At 35.8% G+C, this 24720-nt stretch overlaps 1 protein-coding gene across 2 annotated transcripts in view; it reads right to left on the reverse strand.

Moving 5' to 3' along the window:
* Positions 1-297: 297 nt before the first annotated feature.
* Sap-r (prosaposin) overlaps positions 298-24720 on the reverse strand; it is a 155841-nt gene continuing 131418 nt past the window's right edge. For both annotated transcript variants that reach the window (XM_090378066.1, XM_090378065.1), the window contains 8 exons: positions 23529-23623; positions 21194-21356; positions 19530-19606; positions 17389-17584; positions 12924-13078; positions 10338-10418; positions 9980-10093; positions 298-608 (listed from right to left, as the gene is read on the reverse strand). In XM_090378066.1, the coding sequence (XP_090234192.1) occupies positions 570-608; positions 9980-10093; positions 10338-10418; positions 12924-13078; positions 17389-17584; positions 19530-19606; positions 21194-21356; positions 23529-23623 (920 nt within the window). In that variant the 3' untranslated portion in view covers positions 298-569. The remainder of the gene's footprint in view (positions 609-9979; positions 10094-10337; positions 10419-12923; positions 13079-17388; positions 17585-19529; positions 19607-21193; positions 21357-23528; positions 23624-24720) is intronic.

The following is a 24720-nucleotide window of genomic DNA, read 5'->3' on the forward strand; positions in this document are numbered from 1 at the left end:
TGTTGAAAGCCATATTTACTAACACTCCAAGATTTGTTCCCTTCATCCACTCACTTGCTTAATATCATAATTTTGCACAATCTTAGTCAATCTGACTTGCACCTAGACATAACTTGTTATTACATAATATCATTAATATTTTAAATGAAAAACATGCACAGTGTGGTATAAATGATTTTAAAGAAAAGAGCCTTTAATCAAACATTTTATTGCTTTTTATCAGATTTTTCCATCATTAATATAACTATAATAAAGTTAGTTTATCGATGAATAATATATGAACAGTTATTTCTACAATTTATACATGTTAAATAACAGTGCGTTTGAGTATAACAACAAAGGCCAGTTTACAATATCAGAGAACTATTAAAATGTCATATGGTGCTGGATATGTTGCTCAGACGTTTTTAGAAAAATTGTCAATTTTGTGGACCTCCGTAAAGTGCAATGAAATTACAACCGGAACTAATAGGTTTTGTATACATGAATTGTAGCTGCATTTTCATCACATCTGTCAGTCATATAAATAGCATTATAAGCACAATGCTTGGAGACATCAGTAACATAAACTAATTGCTCCACACATTCTTCTTACAATATTCTTCTGCCTGTAGTGGGGAACAAAAAAAAAAAAAAATATATAAACTTCATAGCCTCCATCTTTTCTAATAGCCATTTCTATTGCACAAATATAAAATCAAATTATATGAGCACATAATTTCGGGAAATAAACCAAACCAAAACAAACCGAGTAGCACTCAGTTTGTTTTTATATTCTCAATTAAATAAATAATAAATAATTAATCATAAATCAAAGTATGATTAAGCAAATTCAACCAAAATAGAAGTTTATAAATATTAAAGTGGATGCTTATTTAGTAAATGTTTATCCAGATTCGCAGCTGTGTATGATTTTATGCCTTCTGAGGATGGTATGTTGTACTTCCTAAGGGAACAGATAATAAGAATGCAAATGACAATTTGTGCTCACAATTGTGAATGGTATTCACTTCACTTCTTTTTTTTTTTAAGAAAACCCCAAACACGAGAGGTATTAGAATCTATAGCACTTAGTACCGTGCATGGGATGGAGGTTGAGAAGACGAAAGATATGGTGCCTCTGTAGCCAGGTGCAGCAGTGCGTAGCACACGCTTCTTGATTAGACTGGGGTTCGAGCCTATGACCACTGCATATCCCCAGAGCAATATGGTCTTAGTTGCTAATGCTCCTAAAAAAAACCAAAAAACGAAAGATATTTTTGACATTAGACTTGAACTTCTAAAGACTGTAATTTTCAGGAAATATGTATGAAGGAAAGTTGTTCCAAAAAATGGCAGTTGAATGAATAAAACAGAAAGATGAAAAGTTGGTTCTGTGAATTTGAACAGTAAATGGATGTTGGCTGGTGGCAGCACATGTTCGGACTGTTTTGAAAGAGAGAGAGAGAGAGAGAGAGAAGGTGTTATAGAAGCCAATTTAGAAGAACAGTGCCGATGGAAGTATCCGTAGAAAAGGCATGCAGCAGAAACAGCACGTCTATGAGTGACGTGCTGTTTCTGCTGTGGAGAGACTGTTAGAGAGATGAGTCATTAATTAACTTAACTGCCCTCTTCTGAATGGAATCTAGAAGCCTGAGAGAGGTTTTGGTTGCACTACCCCAGATGTGGAAACAATATTCCATGGTAGGGCAGATTTGCAATTTGTACAGAGTGAACAGCTGTTTGGAAGAAAAGTAATGCTGAGAAAGCAAGTTGGAATGTGCTTGTGCCAAGAGAGAGATTAGCAGTCAGGGCAATCCCAAAAGAGATATCATCTTGCCTAGAAATCTGAGTGTCACCAAAGATAAGCATAGGAGCAGAAGAATCCTTTTTGTGAGATATAAGACAGGACTGAGTTTTAGAAGGACTGAAATCAACTAAGTTGTCTTTACCCCACTGGAGAATTACCTGGAGATCAGCATTTAAGGAATTAATGACAGATATTTGAGAAGTTGAAGCTGGTTGAGCAGGGCAAGGTTTCTCAAATCGGAATACAATGTGCTATCATCGGAAAAACTATGGATAGGATTTCCAGTTAATGGAACAAGGTTATTAATATACAAGAGGAAAAGAGTGGGGGAAAGAACTGAACCTTGGGGGACACCAGCATTAGTGGAGAAGACAGAGCCATCTGCCATCATGCTCAGTGAGCTGTGAGAGAAAACTGGATAACCAATTACAAAAAACAGTTGGCAAACCATAAGGTGGATGCTTGTTTAGAAGACAGAGGGTTTCTAGACAGTTTGAGTTGATGGCTAATTGATTTCTCCATTATTTTAGAAAGAGAAGAAGTAATTGCAATGGGACAATAATTGGATGGGAGAGACTTGTCACCCTTTTTAGGAATTGGCTGGATATGAGCAAATTTCCAAGCAGGAGGAAAAACACTTTTGGAATATGAAAGTGAAAAAAGGCAAAGAACAGGAGTGCAAAGAAATAGCATCAGGACCTGGTGCTTTCTTAGCATTAAAGTTCATCAAAATCTTTCCACAGGAGGCACTGAATGGAGTGTGCTGGGAATGGTGGGAGGTGTTTTACCAAATCATTAATACACGAGTTGAAAGAAAAATGGGATGCTAGCAGGTCAGCTTTGTCCTTGGCTGAAGTGAAAATAGAACCATCTGGTTTTGACGGGGGGGGGGGGGTGTGGCAGAGATGGGCAAAAGTTGCAGCCAATAGCTTTGGCAAGAGACCAGAATCCTCAACTACCATTTGGGCAAGAAGCAAGATTCTACTCTTAGCCTGTTCAAAATCTAGTTTGGACTGATTAATAACTGTTTACAATTGTTGCAAGCTCTTGTGTAGGCAGAAAATGAAACTGAACTGGAAACAAGCCAATTACAATATGTAACATTCTTCTCTTGAACAGCCTTAGCACATTTATTGGAAAACCAAGGTTTAGAGTTTAATGTGGAATAAAGGATTCCATTCCTACAAAAATAATTTCACTGACAAAATCTGAGCAAACATTGACATCAGAAGTTTTGAAACAGTAATCTGACCAAGGAAAAGAAGAAGAAAAAAATCTCTCAGGTCATCCCATTTTACATTCTTGTAATGATAAACACTAGGTTGGGAATAACTATGAGATAAAGGCTCCATGGAAGAAGAAAATCACAAAGTTGTGATCGGAGGTGCCTAAAGGACAAATCACTGTGTATTTAGAAGGGTTGTTTGTGAGAAAAAAATCAAGCATGTTGGCTGTATGGTTAGGATTGTCCAGTATTCTGGTAGGTAAACGAACAATCTGTGAGGTCATTAGTAATTGCAAAAGCCTCAGCATCTCGACCAGCTGGGTCTGTGTGACTAGAAAACAAGTCAGTTGGAGTTGTGAACATTAAAATCACCAAGGAAAATTACCTCACTGTTAGGAAAGTTTAACTAGAGAAAGTCAAGTTGCAAAGTGGGGAAGGCAGAGTTCCAAGTGATTAGTGGAATTGGGAGAACTGTAGAGACAACAGATGAATTTGATAGAATGAGGTAGAGAGATTTTAAGCCAGAGAAGATCGAAAAGAGGAGATTCCAAATTACCAAGTCTCTAACAGGGAATACCAGAATGGACATATGCACAAGTACCACCTTTGAAGCGAAAGGAAGTTTTTGGGAGGTTTAAATCTTTTCGCAGGTAAGTTTGCTCTATTAGTTTGACAATTCATGGTGTATTCAACAGTAAGAAAAGGTGGGGGGGAGAGAGACATGCTGTATGAAGTAATGAAATTTTTGGATAGGGCGTGCACATGGTAAAAATATACCCAAATCCTTGACATAACGTGGCCTCGACAATGCCCCCACATACACACTACTCTGACTCCCTCCAGTCACTATCTGGCAGCGTAAAGGTTAGCTGATCCAGAAGCCTCCTAGAGAGTTACCAATAGGTTCGGTCTGGTGTACTAACTAGCGGCCGACCTGCGAACACTGTTTTAGATCTGTATCCTCAATCTAAGGAAGATTAGATCTCGCCATGATGTCCATCATAACCTCAAAAGACATCAATCATACTGCATGATGGAAGAGATGGGGAAGGGTTGAATGAAGCTTGGCTCTGGAGACTAAATATGGGTTCCACCACTTCAAGCCTCCAATAAGCAGAGTGGTGTTATTGCAATGGTTGATAGAATCATCTACCACCTAGTATTGCCTGGTAACACAGAGGGGCGGCATTCCTTCATGTGGTGAGGGTGCTACGCCTTGACCCCTGCTTACTTTGATTCACACCTGGGTGGTCACCCACAGTGCGCTTGCGCATGGGGGTTATACCCAGGATTACTAACAGTCCCACCACTGTGAAGGTGCAAGCAGAGGATTTGGCTGTCACAGACAAATATCAGTTCCATCAGTGTTTTAGACTCCCAGGTTGCAAGCACAGCTTGTCTGGCATATCTGAGTCTGCGACAGCCTGAAGGACCCTTGCTAAGTACCCTATATACTAAACCCATCATTTGTCATGTGAAGAATTTCAGTAAGGCACGTCTCATGAAACATATACTGAGTGATCACTGAATTATGACCACCGTTATGAAAAGTGAATGCGACCTGTTGACCACGTGTTGTATGAGAGGCCAACCGGGCTAGCCAGGTGGGTAAAATGCCTGCTGCCTGGCAACCCAAAGGTCGTGGGTTCGAATCCCGCTTCGAGCTTGGATCAGAGTAAAATGCAAGAACTTTGGGAGGTGCATTATGGCCACAGAAGCCGATGTGCCAACAACAACAAAAAAAAAAAATGAAAAAAAGTGGTACGAGAGTGCGCAGTTACGAACCTACGTAGCATAGATAAGGTGTCAGCGATTCAGTAGGTAGTAAAATTTCGTGCATAATGGGTAAAAGGAAGGATTTATCGGACTTTGATAAATGAGATTGTGGGAGCTCAACAAGCTGATGCTGTGTTCGAGAGCTGCCGTAGTTAGTGTACCAGAACTGACAGCAAAACTGCAAAGGTCAGCGAAAGGTTGAAGTTAGAGGTGAGTGCTGGGTCTGATGACTAGTAAGCAAACAGGCACAGCACTGTTCAAGAGTCGACTACCCAATACAACATGGCCAACCCGGAACAATATCTGCTATGACCATGCGTTGCACGCTCGCACATATGGGCTATACTAGCAGACAACCCATACGGCATCCTCTCCTAACCAAGGTTCATCGGCGTAAAAGACTCGCCTGGTGCAAAGAGCATGCAAAGTTGGACATTAGAAGACTGGAAGGTGTGCTGGCCAGACGAGTCACGTTATTTACTCGACACTGTGAATGGTCGTGTATGGATTTGGCGTCAACATGAGACTCTTGATCCATCGTGCATGGTATGAAGAGTGGAGGCGGCTGTATGGTGTGGGGCATGTTTTACTGGCAGGAACTTGAACCCCTGGCATGTGGAACAACGTATAACTGGTCTCCACTATCATCAACTGCTTGCTGACTGTGTACACCCCGCTATCTTACACTTTTCCCCGGATGGCAAGATGACAATGTGCCAAGCCATCGGGCACGTGTTGTGCAGGAATGGTTTGAGGAAGTTCTGACTTCCAGCATATCGATTGGCCTCCGAACTGCCCCGATATCAATGCCATAGAGCACTTGTGGGACACTATGGAAAGGCATATCAGTCATCTGGATACACCAATTGCCTCCATACCTGCATTTCTGGCTGCATTGCACACAGCTAGGTTGGCCATACCTCCCGAATGCTTCTGACATCTTGTTGAATCAATGCCACGTTGGATAGATGCTGTACTGAGGGCAAAAGGAAGATATCTATGAAGTATTTAGGTAGGTAGTCATAATTCAGTGATCATTCGGTGTATACAAGTTGCTAAACAATGGTGTAAATCATTTTAAGAGCTGAAAGGGAGAAATACAATTTCATGTTTTGGGAAAGGACTTCCCAATTTTGGTTAACTAAGATCATATTGCTCTGATTATCACTTTCAAGAAAAAGTTACAAAATTCTTACAATCCAATAATTTGCTGAGAAACTGTTGCTAAAATACTAGTATAGTTTTGTTATCAAATATCATTCAGCTGCTGCACTTCAGTTATGTCAAAAGAATATTATATCTGATTGCTATACAAAACAAAATCTAGCATTTTTATTAATATTTCTCTTAATGAAATATGCACTCACTTTCATCTGTTATTTATCATTAAATAATTAATGATAGGCAGTGTCATTAAATAATGAAATTAAACTGCACTATAATAATCAGAGGTCAAAAAGCAATCCTTTCAGTGCAATTAATATCGAAACATTTCTGAAAGGAACTCCATAAGTGCCCTCAAAGACAACATAAATCTGTTTTCGAGCATCCAAGATTACACTTTCAAGGTATTCAGATCCATAAAGTAGTAGACAAGTAACAACTGTGACACTATCACTTACAAAAAGTGTTTTCTAAATGGCTTGTGCGAGGTTCTATATTCCTCTCAAATAATGCACCATTGAGAATCACAACAGACTGAATTTTGGGTTTGCAGTATGATTTGTCCAAAGGACACTTTCCAATCAGTGGTCATTCCATGCACAAGTTATTTCTATTTTCCTAAATTTCTCTATTTTTGATCTTCCTAATTTTGCCAGAGGCCTGTCGAAACTGATTTTAAATAGCCAGTTTTCTAAATCTGGCTTAACACGTAAGCGTAAACTTGCCAAAATTAGTCACTCAATAATTAACACAGATTACAGTAATTTTAAAATTTTATGGTTATTCTTGCTTGTTTAATTTTAACCTAATTATATCACCTTTCAATTATTTTGATATGGGCATCACTTATTAAATAGAAGACATGTTAGGCAGGGATCTCCGGGAGCTTGAATGGACTGGATTTGGTTTGTGTGGGGGATGGAATGGGACTCGCCTCCACCACGAGTCAGTTCATTCCTGGCTTTTCTGGAAAGTAGTTTTGCAATTGCCTGCTCTGCGATCCATTAGAAACTTCTCAATCCGATATTGAGTTGCATCACCTGGAGATATCCTTTAATCTAGGTCATCCAAGGGATGAGATTACAGTTAATGTTACTTAATTCCAGGTTTATGGCTAAAGTTTGTAAGAATTTTGGCATTTTTCATGGATCCCATTACACTTGGCACACTTTACCTTCACTGAAATTTTTGTATTGCTTCACTGATTTACATAATTTTAATTATATGGAATTTATTAATTAAATATATACTGTGATCACTGAATTGTGAGCACATACCTAATACTGTGTTGGGCCACTGTTCACATGGACAACATCTGCAGCCACTATATGTCTGAAAACATCTGTAGCCATTCTTGCTTCCTGTTCCAAAACATCCCACAGGTATTCAATTGGATTAAAGTCAGTCAAATCAAGATTGGTGATATCTTCACCATGCTCCTTAAACCACTCATGCAGTGTCTGAGGATATTAGCATTAGTAAAGGCACACAATGCAAGAAAGCAAGCTTATGTAGCATCAGCCAAAAAAAAAAAAAAAAAAACACCTCATTTCACCTATCCACTCGCTCCAGATGTTTGTCTAGTTCTGCCTTGAATCTATTTAAGTTATCAACTTCTACAATGACATATGGAAGTTTGTTCCAGCAATCAACCATCCACTGCCTAAGACTTCTGCACATCTATCCTACAACTGTCTTCACTCAATTTGAATTTATGCCCTCTCAGGCGATTATTCTGAGCAAGAGGAAGAATCCCATCAGCATTGAAACATGGTGCATTATAGCCTTGGAAAATCCCATTTCTGTCTGGGAAGCAATGCAACATGGCAGGGTATGCATCTTCTAAGAGCTGCAAGTAGACCTATGCGCTCCGGATTCATATTATTGAAATGAAAAAATTAATTCCTCAGAGCGGTTTAATACTAGAACATACATACAAAGAACGGTTAATATACAAAAGAGCTTTCGGCTGAGTAGACAGCCTTCTTCAGTTAAACAGAAAATATATTAAATGACAGTTAGAATGGAGATGTGCACTGCCAAGTTGGTGCGTGAGGCGCATGGCTAATTGTTTGAGGTTGAAGTTTGTGGCTGTGACGTGGCCAGCGTTTATATATGGACAGAATTATTGCTTCTGTGATGGGGTTAACTTGACAATCACTGTTCCTTTTCAAAGAGATATCTGAGCATTTTATGTTTAACGATTCCAACCAGGTGCGCCGTAGGTAATGGTGGGACCTGTCCACAACCACGACATCACGGTGTGGGTCAATGTCGTGGTAGGTTGTCCGTCCAGACATGCTCGGCAATAGCTGAGTGTTCCACATCTGCCAAACGGATCGCCCTTTTATGTTCTGAGAGACGTTTCTCGAGCAGACGTCCAGTCTCTCCAAAGTAGCAGCTAGTGCAGTCACGGCAAGAGATGCAATAGACCAAACCGTTCTGCAGAAGGGTGGGACAGGTGTTTTCACGTTGGAAATGAGAGAACGCAGTTTCTTGCCTGGGAGTTGGATGCACTTTATCCCATGTGATTTTAGGATTCTACCGATCTGTTGTGACAGGTTGGGATAGTATGGGATAAATGCCCTCGTGGATGACTCACCACTGTTGACGTTACTGTTGGTCGCCACGTTGTCGCATGCCTGTAGGTCACACCTGTCAAGGATGTCGATGGGATAGCCACACCTTGCAAGGTCCACTTTGACCCTGGTGATCTGTGCGTCTTTCACCTGCAGAGCTAGAGTGTGTCCAGGTGCGAGTTAGCAAGGTTCGGGCAGTGGTGAGGAGGTGACCTTGTGCGTGTGCTGACCGGAAGTTGGTAAACTGGCCAGCACACATAGGTTTACGATAAACTGTCGTCTTCAAGCATGTGTCTTCGCGCCAGACGAGGGTATCTAGGTATGGTATGGTGTTGTTAGACTCCAGCTCAATCTTGAATTTTATGAAGGGCGATAGTGAGTTGAGGTGGGTTAGGATTCGCTGACCTGAGTCTCTAGGGATAACTACGAACACATCGTGCCGACCGGGCTAGCCGAGTGGGTAACGTACCTGCCCGGCAACCCAAAGGTCGCGGGTTCGATTCCCGCCTCGGGCTTGGATCAAAGTACTGCAAAAACCTTGGAAGGTGCAATATGGCCACAGAAGCCGATGCGCCAACAACTACCAAATCAAAAAAAAAAAAAAAAAAAAAAAAGAACACATCGTCTGCATAACGACACCAAAAGGCGATGTGATCTGGTGCGTGTGTAAACGCACGTCCCTCTAACTCCTCCATCACGATATTTGCCGTAACCGAACTGACAGGGGAACCCCTGGCTGTGCCATGCACCTGCTGGTAAATTGAGTCACTAAACATGATTGCACCCCCTGTTAAGCACAGTCTGAGGGCGGTGGAAATGTCATCAGGTATCAGTCTGGTTCTGTCGCTAAGGGTTTCATTGTCCAAGAGTTGTTTTGCACAAGAGATGGCAAGTTCCACAGGGATGGAGGTAAAGAGTGATATTACATCGAACGATGCCATGACTTGATCTTGTGAGATGGATATAGTGCAGATCCTTTCTAGAAAGTAATATCACTCTTTACCTCCATCCCTGTGGAACTTGCCATCTCTTGTGCAAAACAACTCTTGGACAATGATGAAACCCTTAGAATGGTATGACTGAACAACAGTCATATTACAAGAAAAGGTAGTGCACATATGCACATAATACATCTGCACTACATTGTTGCAAATGCTGCCTCATTCTTGTAATTCAAATATGGCAATCTTAGTCTGCCATATTTGAGGTATAAGAATAGGGCAACACCTGGTGTTTTGATTTTATAAACAAAGGTAAAAGTAGCACAGCTCTGATTCATACTATCTAAACAAAGGTATCATATGTTTTGTTTTTGTGGCAAACAGTCTGTACGCTATTTACATAAGATTTATTTTATCTATTAAAACGATAAATTATTTCTGGTAATTAATTCTGTCCTGAAGTTTACTAGCTGTAAACTTATACGGAATTCATTAAAGTGCTTACCTTACAAGCTGCTGCATGGGCTGTACTGTGACACCAATACTGGGGTCCAAATGTACATTTCTTTTCCCCTAAGAGATGTACCTGGCCTGTTACACGTGGACAAAGGTCAATATCCTGTGCAAAGGAAAAAATGTCTGATATATATTCTTTATGAATATACTTTGGAAACATGAAACTGACAAATCATGCTTCTTATTCTAATAAGTGTTTATTAGAAGTCTCATTACACAAAACCAACTAAATTTACTTTAGCCAGCATCACTTATGATAAACAAGAACATGCAAAGTAAAAATTCAATGAACAGAAAATTGCTAACAAATGCAGGTTCCATTCCAAATTTCATTGTCATTTTCTTACCTGACACACTTGGTTGCTGTTGATTAACTCTGCAATCATTTGGAGTAGATAAGGACCATACACTTCAATAATACTAGTACACTGAAAAATTGTAATGTGGCATTAACATCCATTAAATTTAAGATGGCAAACATAAAAACAAAATATTAATCAGAAGTATACAGAAATGGAAGTAGTAAGAAAATAGAGGATGTTAATGTGTTTATTCATAATTAGCATTCTCTTACGTGATTTGCAAAATTATAATATAAATACTGCCACAATTAACTGTAATAAGTAAGGATGAATGTTTGTCATTAGCGTATAAACTCATGCCCAGTAATAATTAAGCTCTTGATCAACGAGAACCATTGTAACAAAACTGAGTCAATTAATACTGGAAAGGGGGAAATGGTGGTAGAGGGGAAGGTGTTATTAACTAGGCAACTGTTGATTATGAATAAAGGTTTCTGTGACCAATTTCACTAGGCAAGCACAGCTGAATGGCTAATTGAGGAAGATAATAATTACACTGCAATTGACTGGATCAGGTCCTCTACAACAGCAACAGTTTTTTGGACTAGCTGCATGAAAACTATTTACATCAACTCTTCACTAATGATATAAGGTGAAGTTAATATTGTCAACCTGATCCAAAGGATGCATCTGACATTAAATCTTCAAGTGAAGGAGCCTCTAGAAAGTGGTTGTCTTTGCAGATTACATGTTTGATGTTCAAGTCTCCTAAGGCCTGAGTAAGCTAAATGCTGACATGACTAAAACCAGGGGACATAGTTTGTCTTATGAAAGTTAAAACCATGAGGAAATTTGCATCATACTTTCTCTGTAGCAATTAAATTACAAATGAACATTTATTTTTAGGACCTGAACTTTCCCTCAGCAAAAACTGAGTCTGACTATTGTGGACATTAAATGCAAAAAATAATACAAACATACAAAAGGATATTGTATGTTTGTATTATTTTTGTGACTCCACTAACCGCTGTTAAAATGACAGCACCACTCTAGAAAAATTTTCTAGAAGATCAATAAATATTAATTTTGAAGGCAGATAGAATATTTATAATGTAACAAATGTACAATAAAATTTCCATTAGAATCTTATAAACATATTCAAGTTTATATCTTTCCAAATCACAATCAACATAGTCTTTCTGGGCCAGCTTACACAAATTGTAATCTGAAGATTCCAATTTATCAGGTGTTATTAACATCTAATAGCCCTCCTAATTCTGAAGCTGCTGTCCAATTGCATCTGTATCAGTTCTTAGTCATGTATCATAATTAGTTATACAAAGACTTCTCAAATTTCTTACAAGACTAAATGAATGTGATCTTCAACTTGCAACAATCTTTGGTTGTCATCTTCATCTCCACTGCTAGTCCAAAGTTTTCTATTTAATCAGTATTTTTCTTGATATCTTTTTTTTTTGCCAGAACTATTATCGTAAATGCATTAAGAAAATTTTTTTTTTATTGCTCACTTGACTAAATAAGTAACAAACTGCTGCCACATCCACAAAAACTAAATTTTAATAATTAGAAAATGAAGGTTTTAGAACCTTCATTTTCTTCTCCTGAACAACTTTGTCAGCATAATGAGACTAGGCCATCTTCTAGAAATCAGTACGACAATCATTTTACTTATCAAAGTAAGATGATCATCAGTAGGGTCAAGAAGAAGCCAACCTTATTGCTAATAAATTTTAATTCATTGGAGAAACTGTTATATACATTTTGTTACAACATATGCTTTGTGCAAAAACTAAGAATCTTGTGTTTGTGCTGATCACAGAGTTGATTCTATTCTACTCTCAGCAGTAGACTGATTCTTTTTGTCTTTGGGCAACCATACCCTTTCTTGTAAAATAGAAAGAATTTTTTTAAACATGATCCAACATGATTGAAACAACACAAATACTTGTATTGTTACAATCATACTATTCAACAAATGGCTACAATCCAATGGGTAATTAAGCTATTGGCTTAACCTCTTCCAAACATTGATTCGGTAGACTAAGCAGCAGGTGTGAGCATAAATTACATCATTCGTGATTTTGGTTCTAGCTGTTTGAAATTTAGTAGGTGCCGTCAAAGATTTTTTACACATAAAACATCTTTCGTGCATACAGAGTACACACGATTTTTATTTTAGCTTCATAACTGTAGTCATATACTGCAATATATATTTTAAATTAAGTCTGAAGAGAAGCTTTTCTATAAAAGCTTATTTGGTGGACTTAAATATTTTATAAATTGTACATACTGATTTTGCCTAATATGAAGACCACTTATTTTTATAAAAATGATTAAAGTAATCAAACCTCAATAATAGTTTTCTACCCCCCCCCCCCAATAGAATGCAGAAGGAAACTGCCATTTATGGTGTATCATTACTTTCTTTCAGCTTGGTATGGAGAGAAATTAATTCCCACTTCTGGCATATAGCCTAAACCCAGGAATATAGTTTCCAATCTGTTGAGTTTTCATAGCTGTATCAGTTTTGTAAATTAAAAAAATTAATAAAATAATCTGTAGCAAAACACTTTTAAGGGTTATAAAGCAAAAGTTAGGTAAATAACTTACCTGATCCTTTATTGATGCAGGAAGAACACCACACACTTTTTCTATCACTTTGGTTATGTCTTTATCAACATCATCAAGTTTTAAAAGTGTACTTAAGTAATTTACAACTGTAGTACATATTCCACACCGATCTAGATGAAGTTCTTTTGAAAGGGCTACAAGGAAAAGTGAAAGAGGGAAAAATAAAATAAAAGTGAGTAGCAAAGAATGTTATTATAATTTATTTACTAGATGAAAAATTAAATAATATGAGAAGTATGTGTGTATAAGCTGCTTGCATCTTATTTTAAATACAATTTTTTGTTTTTTTAAAATAAGGCTAGGAACAAATATAGCATAGCTGTTAAACTACTATTCCTTCAAGTTAACAGCAGTAAGTTTAATTAAAGATGCTCTATGGAAATAAAAATATGAAGGTAATAAGGAAGTGAAACAGCTTCCTAAAATTGACTGTGTATTCATTCTAACTAATTAGCTTTTCATACTGATTACTCCTAATCAGCATACTCCCTTCTCCCCATGTGGATACCAGTGAAAATTTAAAAGCTAATTGAACACAACTGTAAGCTACTTTGAACAGGCTTTGTTAGACCAAACCTGAGCAGCTTAGAGTCGTTCATTTTTTTTTTTTTTTTTGCATTTTGCTTTGTCATTCACACAATGTTAAAAAATCCATTTTACATATGCAGTTCTACAATGCATTTGTAGTACCATAAAATTATTTACGAACAGAATAACAATAATTAATGCCTTCTTAAAAAGAAAGTATCCTCAAAATACTCCAGTACCATACAAAAAAGATCAAAAACAGTCTTCCCACAATAAAATAATCAATTACTAACAACAACAAAAAAAAAAAATAATAAATAAAATAAGATAATTTTGCCGTACCACAGCCAGATAATTTCCAACGTGCATATCTAACACAACTTCCTGTTGCCACTTAGAACCAACCAAAGATGATACTCAAAAGTTCACCATTTGAACCCTTGGTTCTGCTATATGATCTTAATATTGAGCAAATCTTTATAATAAACACTAGAGAAAACATTTTAATAAGTTTTTAATGCTCTCAGTTCTTTCCAACTTAATTTCATCTAAATGCAAGCAGTAGAGGTTAGTTCCATAAAATAGTATTCCACTTCTTGATAATTCATTCTTAGAACTTAAGGCTTTAATTTAAATAAACAAAACAGAAAAGGCTTGTATTTTGAGGCAGTTCTTAAATAACATTTTCCACTGGCATTTTTGTTTGCATCTTTACATTAACAGTATATATATAATGCAGTAAAGGAGGGGCAGGCAATGAAAACACTTTTCTGTGTTTTCATTGCCTTTCTGTGGTGATATCTGAGGCCCAAGCCACTTTAGACTTCCCTTTTTCTTTATTGTATAAGTCAGAAATCTAAAAATTAAGATATAAATTAAAAATTGTTTATTTTATTCTTAACTTTATTTATCGAATAAAATATTCATATCTTATTCAATACATTCATTACATTTTATTTTAGAAAATGTTCCAGATCTTAACAGCATCATGAATATTTTATCATTGCATAAAATTGACAAAGTTAACCTACAGGCACATGGGGGGGTCCAGATGTAATCCACAGTATCTCACAAGAAAAGTATAAGCTTTCAAGATAAGCTTGTTTGGAACAGCTAGCTGAACTTTATTTAATAAAGTTACAAGCAATACAAATATACAGTAATTTTTTTTTTTTTTTTTTTTTAGGAGCATTAGCAACTAAGGCCATATTGCTCCGGGAATATGCGGTGGTTATTCCCTGACCTTTCTACATCCTCTGTATTTGGTGGTGACAGGCTTGAACCCCGGTCTAATCAAGAAGCGTGTGCTATGCACTGCTGCTCCTTCCCACCTGGCTATGGAGGCACCTGTTACAGAGTAAAATAAGTTAATTATAAATATAAGTGAGCAGCTTGAGGCAGGGTGCATCTTTGTCAACTAAGCAGTTTGCTATGTGATAAAGGGAAATCAAGACAATGGTACTATTTATATAAAAAAAAAAAAAAAAAAAAGCTTGAGCTGAGCAAAGTTGGTAATGCCAATAGCATGCTCATGGATGTGAGCTTCCACTCTCCTGCCAGATCTGCCAATGTAACACATTTCATAATCTGGGCACTTTATACAGTACACAAACCACTTTGCATAAGCAAAGGGATGGGAGTGTTTAAATTAGTAATGGGAGACTGCAACTTTCTGTCAGGGCACTGTTTTTGATGGTACTCTTCTAAGATTGGTGAGGGGAATGAAGGGATCCTCTTACCAAGAGAGGCTTAAGTTCTGCAAATTGCAGTGGCTGGAGACTAGGCACCTGCACGGTGATCTGATTGAGGTGTATAAGGCCTTGAATGGGTTGAGCACGTTGAATTCTGATGGGATCCTTCCACTTGTTCAGATTACGAACCTAGGGGGGCATAAATTCAAATTAAGAAAAGACAGATGTAGAATAGATGTGCAGCAGACTGGAAATAGGTATTATGGTCTTTTTTTCCTGGTTTATATTCTTTTGTACAGATGGCAGGGCTAAGTGAGAAGGCAACTGCAAGCCAAGTGGACCAATTGTATATATCATCTCTAATGTAAATGTTGCAGGAGGTGAAATAATTGTATAGGGAATGTTCTCATGCACAAACTTTAATTGCTGGAACTTTAATTAATAACTTTAATTGCTGGAACAAACTTCCAGCTGTCTTTGTGGAAGTTAAATTACAGTCTACAGAAGTTCAAGTCCAATGTCAACAAACATCTTCTTTCGTCTTCTCAACCTCCCACCCAAGCACGGTACTAAATACTATAGGTTCTAATACCTCTCGTGTTTGGGGTTTAAATAAATAAAAAATAAATAAATTTAAGGAGGGAATGGTGTGTTTTTTTTTTTTTTTTTTTTTTTTGGCCGATGCTGCATAAGCTGTCACTTGCTTTCTTGCATCACATGCTACTACTACTTCCATAAAACATCATCAGTTGATTATTTCAAGAAAGGAAGGTGTGTTTTTATAGATAAACTCCCAGGATGCATAGCTAAGGCGAGTGTTGGAAATTGTGTGTTAGAAGGATGCCAATATGTGTCTAACACAACATATAATTTCAAGAATGTGCTTTAGTTATGCATCCTGGGAGTTAAGTTTATCTATAAACACACACACACACACCTCCCTTTCTTGAAATAACCAACTGATGACATTTTATGAAAGTCTTCCATTAAGATTTTTGGTTACTTAGTTTGCATCACAGCTTTAATTATGTACGACAACCTAAATAAAGAGAAGTGCACTCCTCCTTTTTCCTTGGGGCATTTTTAATTTAACTTTCATTTTAAATTCCAGGTCTTTGAACCATATGGATTAATAGGTGAGTACTATAAGAAACAAGCTCTTGCTAAAATTTAATTAATGATGAAAATAATCAGTACCACAATTCCTTTCTATAAATAATTTGCATTTGTAAGGCTATTGTGAAGGTAAGCTGGTGCACCCTAATTTCTTTTTAATATAATTACTACCATTGTGAATAGTTAATTTTTAGTTCTACTTATTTAGCTGGAGGATTAATGACAAACATTAAAAACACTGCAGATATATGGTTCTAATTTTGTCAAATGAACATTGCAAGACCATTACTGCTATTATTATGTTGCTATTATACTACTATTTAAGTATTCAGTCTTCACTGTATGCATGGGTATTTTTCAAGAGAGAAAAATTTCTAAAAGAAATATTTATATAGTTGTAAAACCATAGACCATCACTGCCCATTTCCTCTAATAATTAAGTTTACTATTTCCACAGCACCAGTAAAAACTACTCAGCTACAATAAATTTTCACACATCTATCCTGCAACCATCCTTTTTCAATTTAAGTTTGCTCCTTTACATGTGTTGTCCAAGAAACAGCAAGGATGCCAATTAGCATTTTAGTTTACTCAATCCATTTAAAGCCTCACAGGTAATTAGTCCAGATGCTGCAATTTTCAGAACCCAAGTTATTCACAGTAGTAGTAACTTTTGTATGCAGCTTAACCATTGCTTTATCAACCCTGCATTGAGTGCTCACAACCCAAAACTAAAATGAACTCTCATTTCCGTGGAGCAGAATGATTGACAGGATTCTTCTGATGGTGGTCAGACAACAGTGTGAATTTATTTAAACTACTGACATCCACCTGCTGTTGTGAAAGTTTGTTCCAACAATCAACTGTCTGAAGGAAAACTTCTGCACATCCTTCCTCAATTTGAATTTATGCCCCCCCTCATGTGTGATCTGAGCAAGAGGAAGAATGTCATCAGCACCGAACTTATTCAATCTTAAACACCTCAATCAAATTACCTTGCAGTTTCCTACCCTCCAGACAATGCACTATCATATCAATAAATTAAATAATTACCAAATTGAAAAATTTATATTTGATTAAAAACAATTTGCAAATGAATTATAACATACCATGGCTTGGCTTTTTGCCCATTTTTGCAATCTGAGGACACATACCAAATTCTACACAAGTAACACTTGGATCAATTGCCTGTGCAATAATCATCAGAAAAGAACTTCCATATTCGTTAACAAAAGCCTTACAGTTGTTAGATAGTTCACCCGGTAAATGAGCACACACCTTCATCAAAACATTCTTGATTTCATCCTGAAAGTATCAATGATGCTTTACTGGATATAACTATCAATGTTCATTGATGTACAGATATAAGCAGAAATGAATAAATGATTTTATTTCTTTTAAATAGTAATTACCATTTTATGTTTTTATGGCTTTCCTAGATGAATATATCTATATACATTACTCCTATAATGCTGACAATTATTTATGCTTTATTTCCAAATTATACACTGCTCAGCCAAAGTATTAGAAACCCTACTCCAGTTAGATATATATAGTGCAAAGGAAATAAAACAGAACCTCAAATTCTTATGTATTTCCTTTTTTGTAAAAAAAAAAAAAAAAAAAAAAAATACTTGCTGGACTTTTTGAAATAATACTGTACAGAACTTCTGATGATAAAGCATTAAAGATTATGCAACGTTTCAAAGAAGCACAGCAATTATAACGTGTGAAAAATCTTTCCCAACATTCAATTCTAAGCCTTAATTTATATAAAAAAAAAAAGCACTTTACAAATTTACAAGGTGTACTGATTGAATACAACCAATAAGGATTAGCCAATAAGATAAATAAACTCCCAAATCCATCAGCAGCAAACTTTCTGATCATACATTATGTAGGTTTGACTAATATTAGGAAATACACTACTTCAGGAAATATTTCTTTTAGTTAATGTAATTGAAAATTTTAGAAACAGCAATCAAGAAAGAATTTGAGTAATTTATAAACTAGTTTTTTATTTATGTAAAATTTTCAAAAATTGCTACACTTTAGAATTATGGTTTTTGAATAATGAAATTGGAGGTTCAATATATATTCAAATGAGAAAATTGCATGGAGTTATCCATGTCAACCATGCTGACGTACAGTCAACATAATCGATAAATTCTACATCAAGCCTAGAAAAACAATGATGGAATGCACATTCTTTTTTGGAAGTTTTGTTTTCACTGGTGCAGCAGCAGCACCATAAACCCTTAAAAAACAGGATTTGTTGTTTGTCACAGAAGTAGGGACAGTAAGAACTACAGAAATTACAAGATTTTCCAAGGCTACATTATTCTGGATGTAAGTAATCAGAAAAGGGGGAAATCTGCTTCCAGAAGTTATTACGTATGACTGTGAAGTCAAGTTGCCAATTTATTGTCAAGCTGGTGATATTAAGCTGAAATTTGTATTAGAATGGTGCGGCAAGATCCAAGAAAGAAAATCAACACAACTGGATTGCAGCAAACTGGAAATAGGTATTATGGTCTTTTTTTCCTGGTTTATATTCTTTTGTACAGATGGCAGGGTTGTTGTTGTTGTTTGGTTTTTAGGAGCATTAGCAACTAAGGCCATATTGCTCCGGGATATGCGGTGGTCATTCCCTGAATGACCTTTCCGCATCCTCCGTATTTGGTGGTGACGGGCTCGAACCCCGGTCTAATCAAGAAGCGTGTGCTACGCACTGCTGCTCCTTCCCACCTGCAGATGGCAGGGCTAGGTGAGAAGGCAACTGCAAGACAAGTGGACCAATTGTATATATCATCTCTAATGTAAATGTTGCAGGAGGTGAAATAATTGTATAGGGAATGTTCTCATGCACAAACTGAAACCACTGATTAACTCATATCTGAAAGGACAAGAAAATGCTACCTACACATTTAAAATATTTTATCACATCAGGTTCACCTTATGCTGCTCCACTTTTACCCTGAAGAAGATAACCCTTTGTGATAATTTGTTCACGAGGGAATTCTAAACCATATTAGAATATGGTATATGGATACATAAGTCTGCTATCCAAATTAGCAGCAGAATTCAAGCCATGTCAAATTCAAAACTTAATTCAGACATGTAGAGGTCGGACAAGACACTGAGGTTTGGCTTGTAATGTTTTTGGCTGCAATGTATATTTAACTTTTCATATTTGAAGACATCTTTGGCAAATTAATAAACAATTTTAATATGAGATATAGGAACATACCTGAGTGGTGTTGTCTGCTAGTTTATTCTGAATAAAGTGAAGAATATTCTGACACGCAACACATTCAAATTTTTGTGCTAAAAAATAAGAACATAAAATAACTAAATCAGAAACTGTAGTCTTTAAATATATTAATGCACATAGAAACAAGCTAAAATAATTTTTACAATAATATCTTAAAAAAAAAAAAACTCCAACAAATGAAAAGTAACAAAAAATCAGTTTTATAAAACCATCACATACTAGAATCAGATAGCTTCTGTCAATTTGCATTTTTTTTTTTTTTTTAAAGGTTTGATGAAATTAAAAGGAGTGGAAAGTGCAAGAAACTTCAAATCCCCTGAAAAAGTGCACTTTCTTCTGAAGGATTTTCACTGTTAAAAAAACTGAATAACCGGGTAGTTTTAATTTACTTAATTCTCTTCCCTCATAATAAATGCACTGCTTTTTCCTGTAACATCAAAATACCATAGTTGCAATGACAGTAGTTTTATTTCATAACATAAGGTGCTAATTTTTACATACTATCCTTTATAAGCTTACACTCAGTGGGCACTGAATTATGCCCACCTACCTAATAGTGTGCTAGGCCACCATTCTCATGGATAACAGCCCACTATTGCCCAGACACTGACTTTGCTAAATGTCTAAAGATGCTGGTAGGAATCTGTAGCCATGCTGCCTGCAAGGCTTTTACCAGTGTTGGAACAGATGACAGTTGCATATCCATATGCCTCATTTCCCATTCCAAAACATCCCACAAGTGTACAATTGGACTGAGGTCAAGAGAACTGAGGCCATTTAAGATGGGTGATATCTTCACCATATTCCTTGAACTACTTGTGCACAGTTCCAGGCCAGATGACGCTGCACATGGTCTCCTAAAGAGCTGCTGGTAGACCTCAGCAGTGAAATGTTAGTCCATATGCACTAGGCCTAGTTCTTGCCAACAAAACTTGCCCCATGCACAATCTGCACCAAACATGTTTAAGAAATTTGGTTCATAATTAATATAATTTAACAGAAAACTTGCATATTCAACATGCTGTGGCCTTGTCATAATGCTTAATCTGGAGCAAAAGTTGGATTTTGTGTGTATATAGTCCAAGTTGTTTATGCCATGCATTGTTGATTTAGGAACTTGCAGTTGTAAACTGTGATGGTGACCTGATTTCTCAGGGCTGCAAGTGCAAGATTGTTTAATGCTTTCCACAACTTCATCTGTTTTTAGTCTTCCCTTGCATTTCCTCTTTTAAAATGCTATCCATGTCTTCAAACTGACAACACCATCTTCTGATGTTATCCTCATATGGAGGATCTATATTAAATTCACATCTAAATGTACATTGCACAGTAACAATTGATTTCTGCTTAGCTAGTAAAAAAACATCTTTTCTTTTGGAGTAACCATGACTGATTAGAATGGGTGAATGTGGTGACACCTGACTGCCATCCTTGATGTCTTTGAAACTGTTTGAATGGTAGAATGAACATTCAAAATTGACTATGATGTGGGGTGTTTTTTTTTTTTTTTTTTTTTTTTTTTTGGAGGTACAGCATATCCAAACCCAACCATTCTTTTTCAGACCCCTTGTATATCTTACATAAGATATGCATGCATGTATCAGTGATGTATAAATTAAGCTATCTCAAGAAATACTTACCAGAACAGGCATTAAGTGCAGCACAAAGTTCCTCAGGAGTCACTTCTTGGGCTACTAAGAAAATTATCATATCTGTATTCTTATCAATAAAACTCTGGCACTTAGTAGCCCAACGCTCTGGTAGATAAGAACACACTTTGTCAAGGGCTTCCCTTATAGAGTCCTAAGGAGGTAAAAAAAAAAAAAAAAAAAAGCCTTTTAAGGACTAAAACCTAGCTTCCAACTTTACTGATAAGTATTAAAATAAATCATCTATTTCAGAAGGGAAGCATATTTGTCTTTTCTGACAAATGTGCCTCTGCGTTTTAACACAATAGAAATAACTATGAAAAAAAGTGAGGTACTATTTCAATGTAAGTATAGAAATAGCTTGGGAAAATAATGCTACACGGCACTGTTTTTTTTTTCTGTCTTTGCTGTCCAGAAATTTATCACTCCAATGGCAGAGCTAGGGTTTATGCTCTTTAGAAATGACTATATATATTTATTCAAAAGTTCACTTGAAATTACCATAATTTCCTCTTTAAAATAAATGTTCTGTCTTTATCATGTGGGGACACTATCGTCCTCTAGGAGGGAGGATAGTGTCCCCACATGCTAAAGGCAGAAAAACATAATGCAGAGTACCATTACTTTTTCAAAAACATTTTTCAATACAGTATTAAAACAGTACTCTACTTCTTTACTATCCAGTGCAATAAGTTAGTAAAGCATTACTTCTTTACTAACCTATTGCACTGGATGAATGCAGCTCAGTAACAGGGATTATATTAATGAAAGTTGTTTTCAACTGGAAGTTTTCTTCTGCAAACCACTTGGTTGCTTATTTAAAATTTAATGCACTTTTCACTTTTGACACAAGGTTGCTAACTGAGGGTACCTGTTAGTTGATGATGGAACCATTATCGAATAACAGGTACCCTCAAAAACTGGTCATAACAGTGATCAAATTTTTAATCAAATAAAAATATTAGTAACTTTAGATCAACAGTGATCCCAGAAAACAATGCAGAGTAGATTTCCATGGAGAAATAACTTAAGTTATTCACAGTACATATTGTTAGTAAAATCTGTTATTAATTCAGTTTCTTGTCAAGAGCTGGTGTTAATGAAATTTTTTTTTTTTTTTTTAATTAAAAAAACTCCTGGTTCTCCAAAAAATTTAATTTTCCAAAAATAAAAAAATAATTAAAAAAACCCCAAAATTTTGAGAATACATTTCTAAACTGACAATTACATTTACAGTCTACTTTTGAATGAGGCTAAAATGTTATGGCAGTTTTATAATCAGTGACCTTAATCACAATGATTATAACTCTGAACTATTTATGAGAATTAATAATAAAAAAAGGTGTTTGTGTGAACATAGCTTCAAGTAGATTACTCGTAATTTCACTAGTGCAATGGCAGTGTCAATTAAAATATAGCATTGCACTGTTAAATTTTGAGGTGTGGCTATTAAATAATGAGACTGCGTATGCAGCCACTACACACAGAGCCACCCATGAAACAAAAGCACATCAGTTGTACTTGAACCTTTCTCTAATTATCTGCCAAGTCACATTCCAACATGCTCATTTCCCTTTGCAGTGATACAAGGTTTTCATTACCTTGTGTGTTTGCAGTTTGCCAGAAAAATGACAGACAAAAGAATCAAACGATGAATCAACCTGAAATTTTTAATAAAAGAAAAACAAACTGAAAATTGAGTTAAGTTTATGGGAAAGATACTGTCAAAATCTTGTGTGTTTGAACAGCATAAAAGATGTTTAGAAGGAAGAGAGAATGTCAAAGATAAATAACAGTTCTGTTTTCCAAGGGTTTCTCTAAAGAAAACTTCTTTACCAAATATTTTAATATACTATAATGCCATTTGGTAGTTAAAATGACTGGTAATACGTAAAACAATGTATTAAGGTTGATACATTGCTAAAACAACAATTCATATAGAAACTTATTTTAAATAGGAAAGCTGTAAAAGTAAATCTGATTTTTATCTGCTTTCAACTTTGAGTTAGGGCACCACTATATTTGATTACCATACGAATAAAGTCTCCTTATATAATGTATTCAGTTGTAACATGTAAATTAGTTGCAAATTAAAAAACAATGGAAAAAAATTTAATTACAATACATTTAACAGTAATAGTACTAACTAAAGTAAAGAAGTCATAAGAGTAAAATAAAACTAGCACACAAGCTTTCCAATTTCATATGGAGAATTCCAACATTTTTAATTGTGGATAATTTTTAAAAAGGAATTCTTTAGAGTCTGTATTAAGATCATAATATAGTGCTTTGTGAGTCTTAAGAGCAGAAAAAAAAATATTTTTACCTCTGTCTTTGGCTCCTTCAGCTCATCTTGTAAATATTCTGCTACTTTTTTGCATAAAGCACATTCCACAGGGTTTGCTCTGGCTTTTATTAGAGCTAAAAAATTTTAATAAGTTGTATTAGGGTTACAGAGAGAAATTATCCTATCTTAACTATACAAGATAAGAATTCAATAGTGAAATACCAAAAATTAAGAACTCTGATTTAGATTTTCAGACAATTAAAGTGTACTTCAGAAATAAAAATTACTGAAAATCATTTTTTTGCACAAAAGCTTAGTAATTAAACCTGTGTTCAGTTTTCCTTCAGGTTTAGCAGTTGTCTGAGGTTTGTTTGCACATGTGAATGTGTCAGAATTACAATTGACACATTTGCATGTGCAGTAACACAAAAGTTAGTATGTAAATAATTTTAATCATGATATTAATCTATCAACAAACACAAATAACAATTAATTCAACATAACTACTTTTGCACTGTGCATTGCTTTCAAAATGATTTAGGAATTTAATCAATGTTTTCTGGAACATTGGACTCCCTTGCTGTTAAGAGAGAGAGAGAGATCACTTTGAAGCTACCAAATTTCTGTGAAGAGTAGTGAAAGTCTACTATCCAGTATGCTTTACATGGTAGCTGACTGGATTCAGATGCGAGCAGAGAAGCTGTCATTCAGTTTTCATGAAAACTGGTGAATTCTCAATATTACTGCTGTATTGCTCTTGTCTCATTTTCTTGGTAATTCTTTCAATGCTCAGTGGTTTCATAAGAGACCACTGAGCATTGAAAGATGAAGTGCCTTCCTGAAATGCTAAAAAACTGCTTACATTAAATATTGCTGCATTGTCACTTTAGGACTGACTTGCAATCATGCATTTCTTGGTAAACTATGTTCTGTTGTCAAATGTGCAGTTGACAAAAAAGTTGTCCTTAATTTGGTGGTCAAGTTAAGCTTCATTATTCTAATCAATTTTCAGTAAGCTCAATCCTATAAAGATTTATTATGATTAAAAGTCAATTTCTGATATGTATTCAAGTACACCAAACAATATATTTAAGTTTTTCCTTCCAAAATAGAGTTGTCAAGGCACTTTTGTAACATATAATGTAAGAGTTTAAGAAATAATACTTATTACATTTTTTAAAGTGATTTAATATTGGCTAAAGTTAAAAAAAGATGGGTTGATAAGTGTAGA

The sequence above is a fragment of the Mastigoproctus giganteus genome, chromosome 7 (assembly GCF_048544385.1).
Source record: "Mastigoproctus giganteus isolate SK-2022 chromosome 7, ASM4854438v1, whole genome shotgun sequence".
Classification (NCBI taxonomy): Eukaryota; Metazoa; Arthropoda; class Arachnida; order Uropygi; family Thelyphonidae; genus Mastigoproctus; species Mastigoproctus giganteus.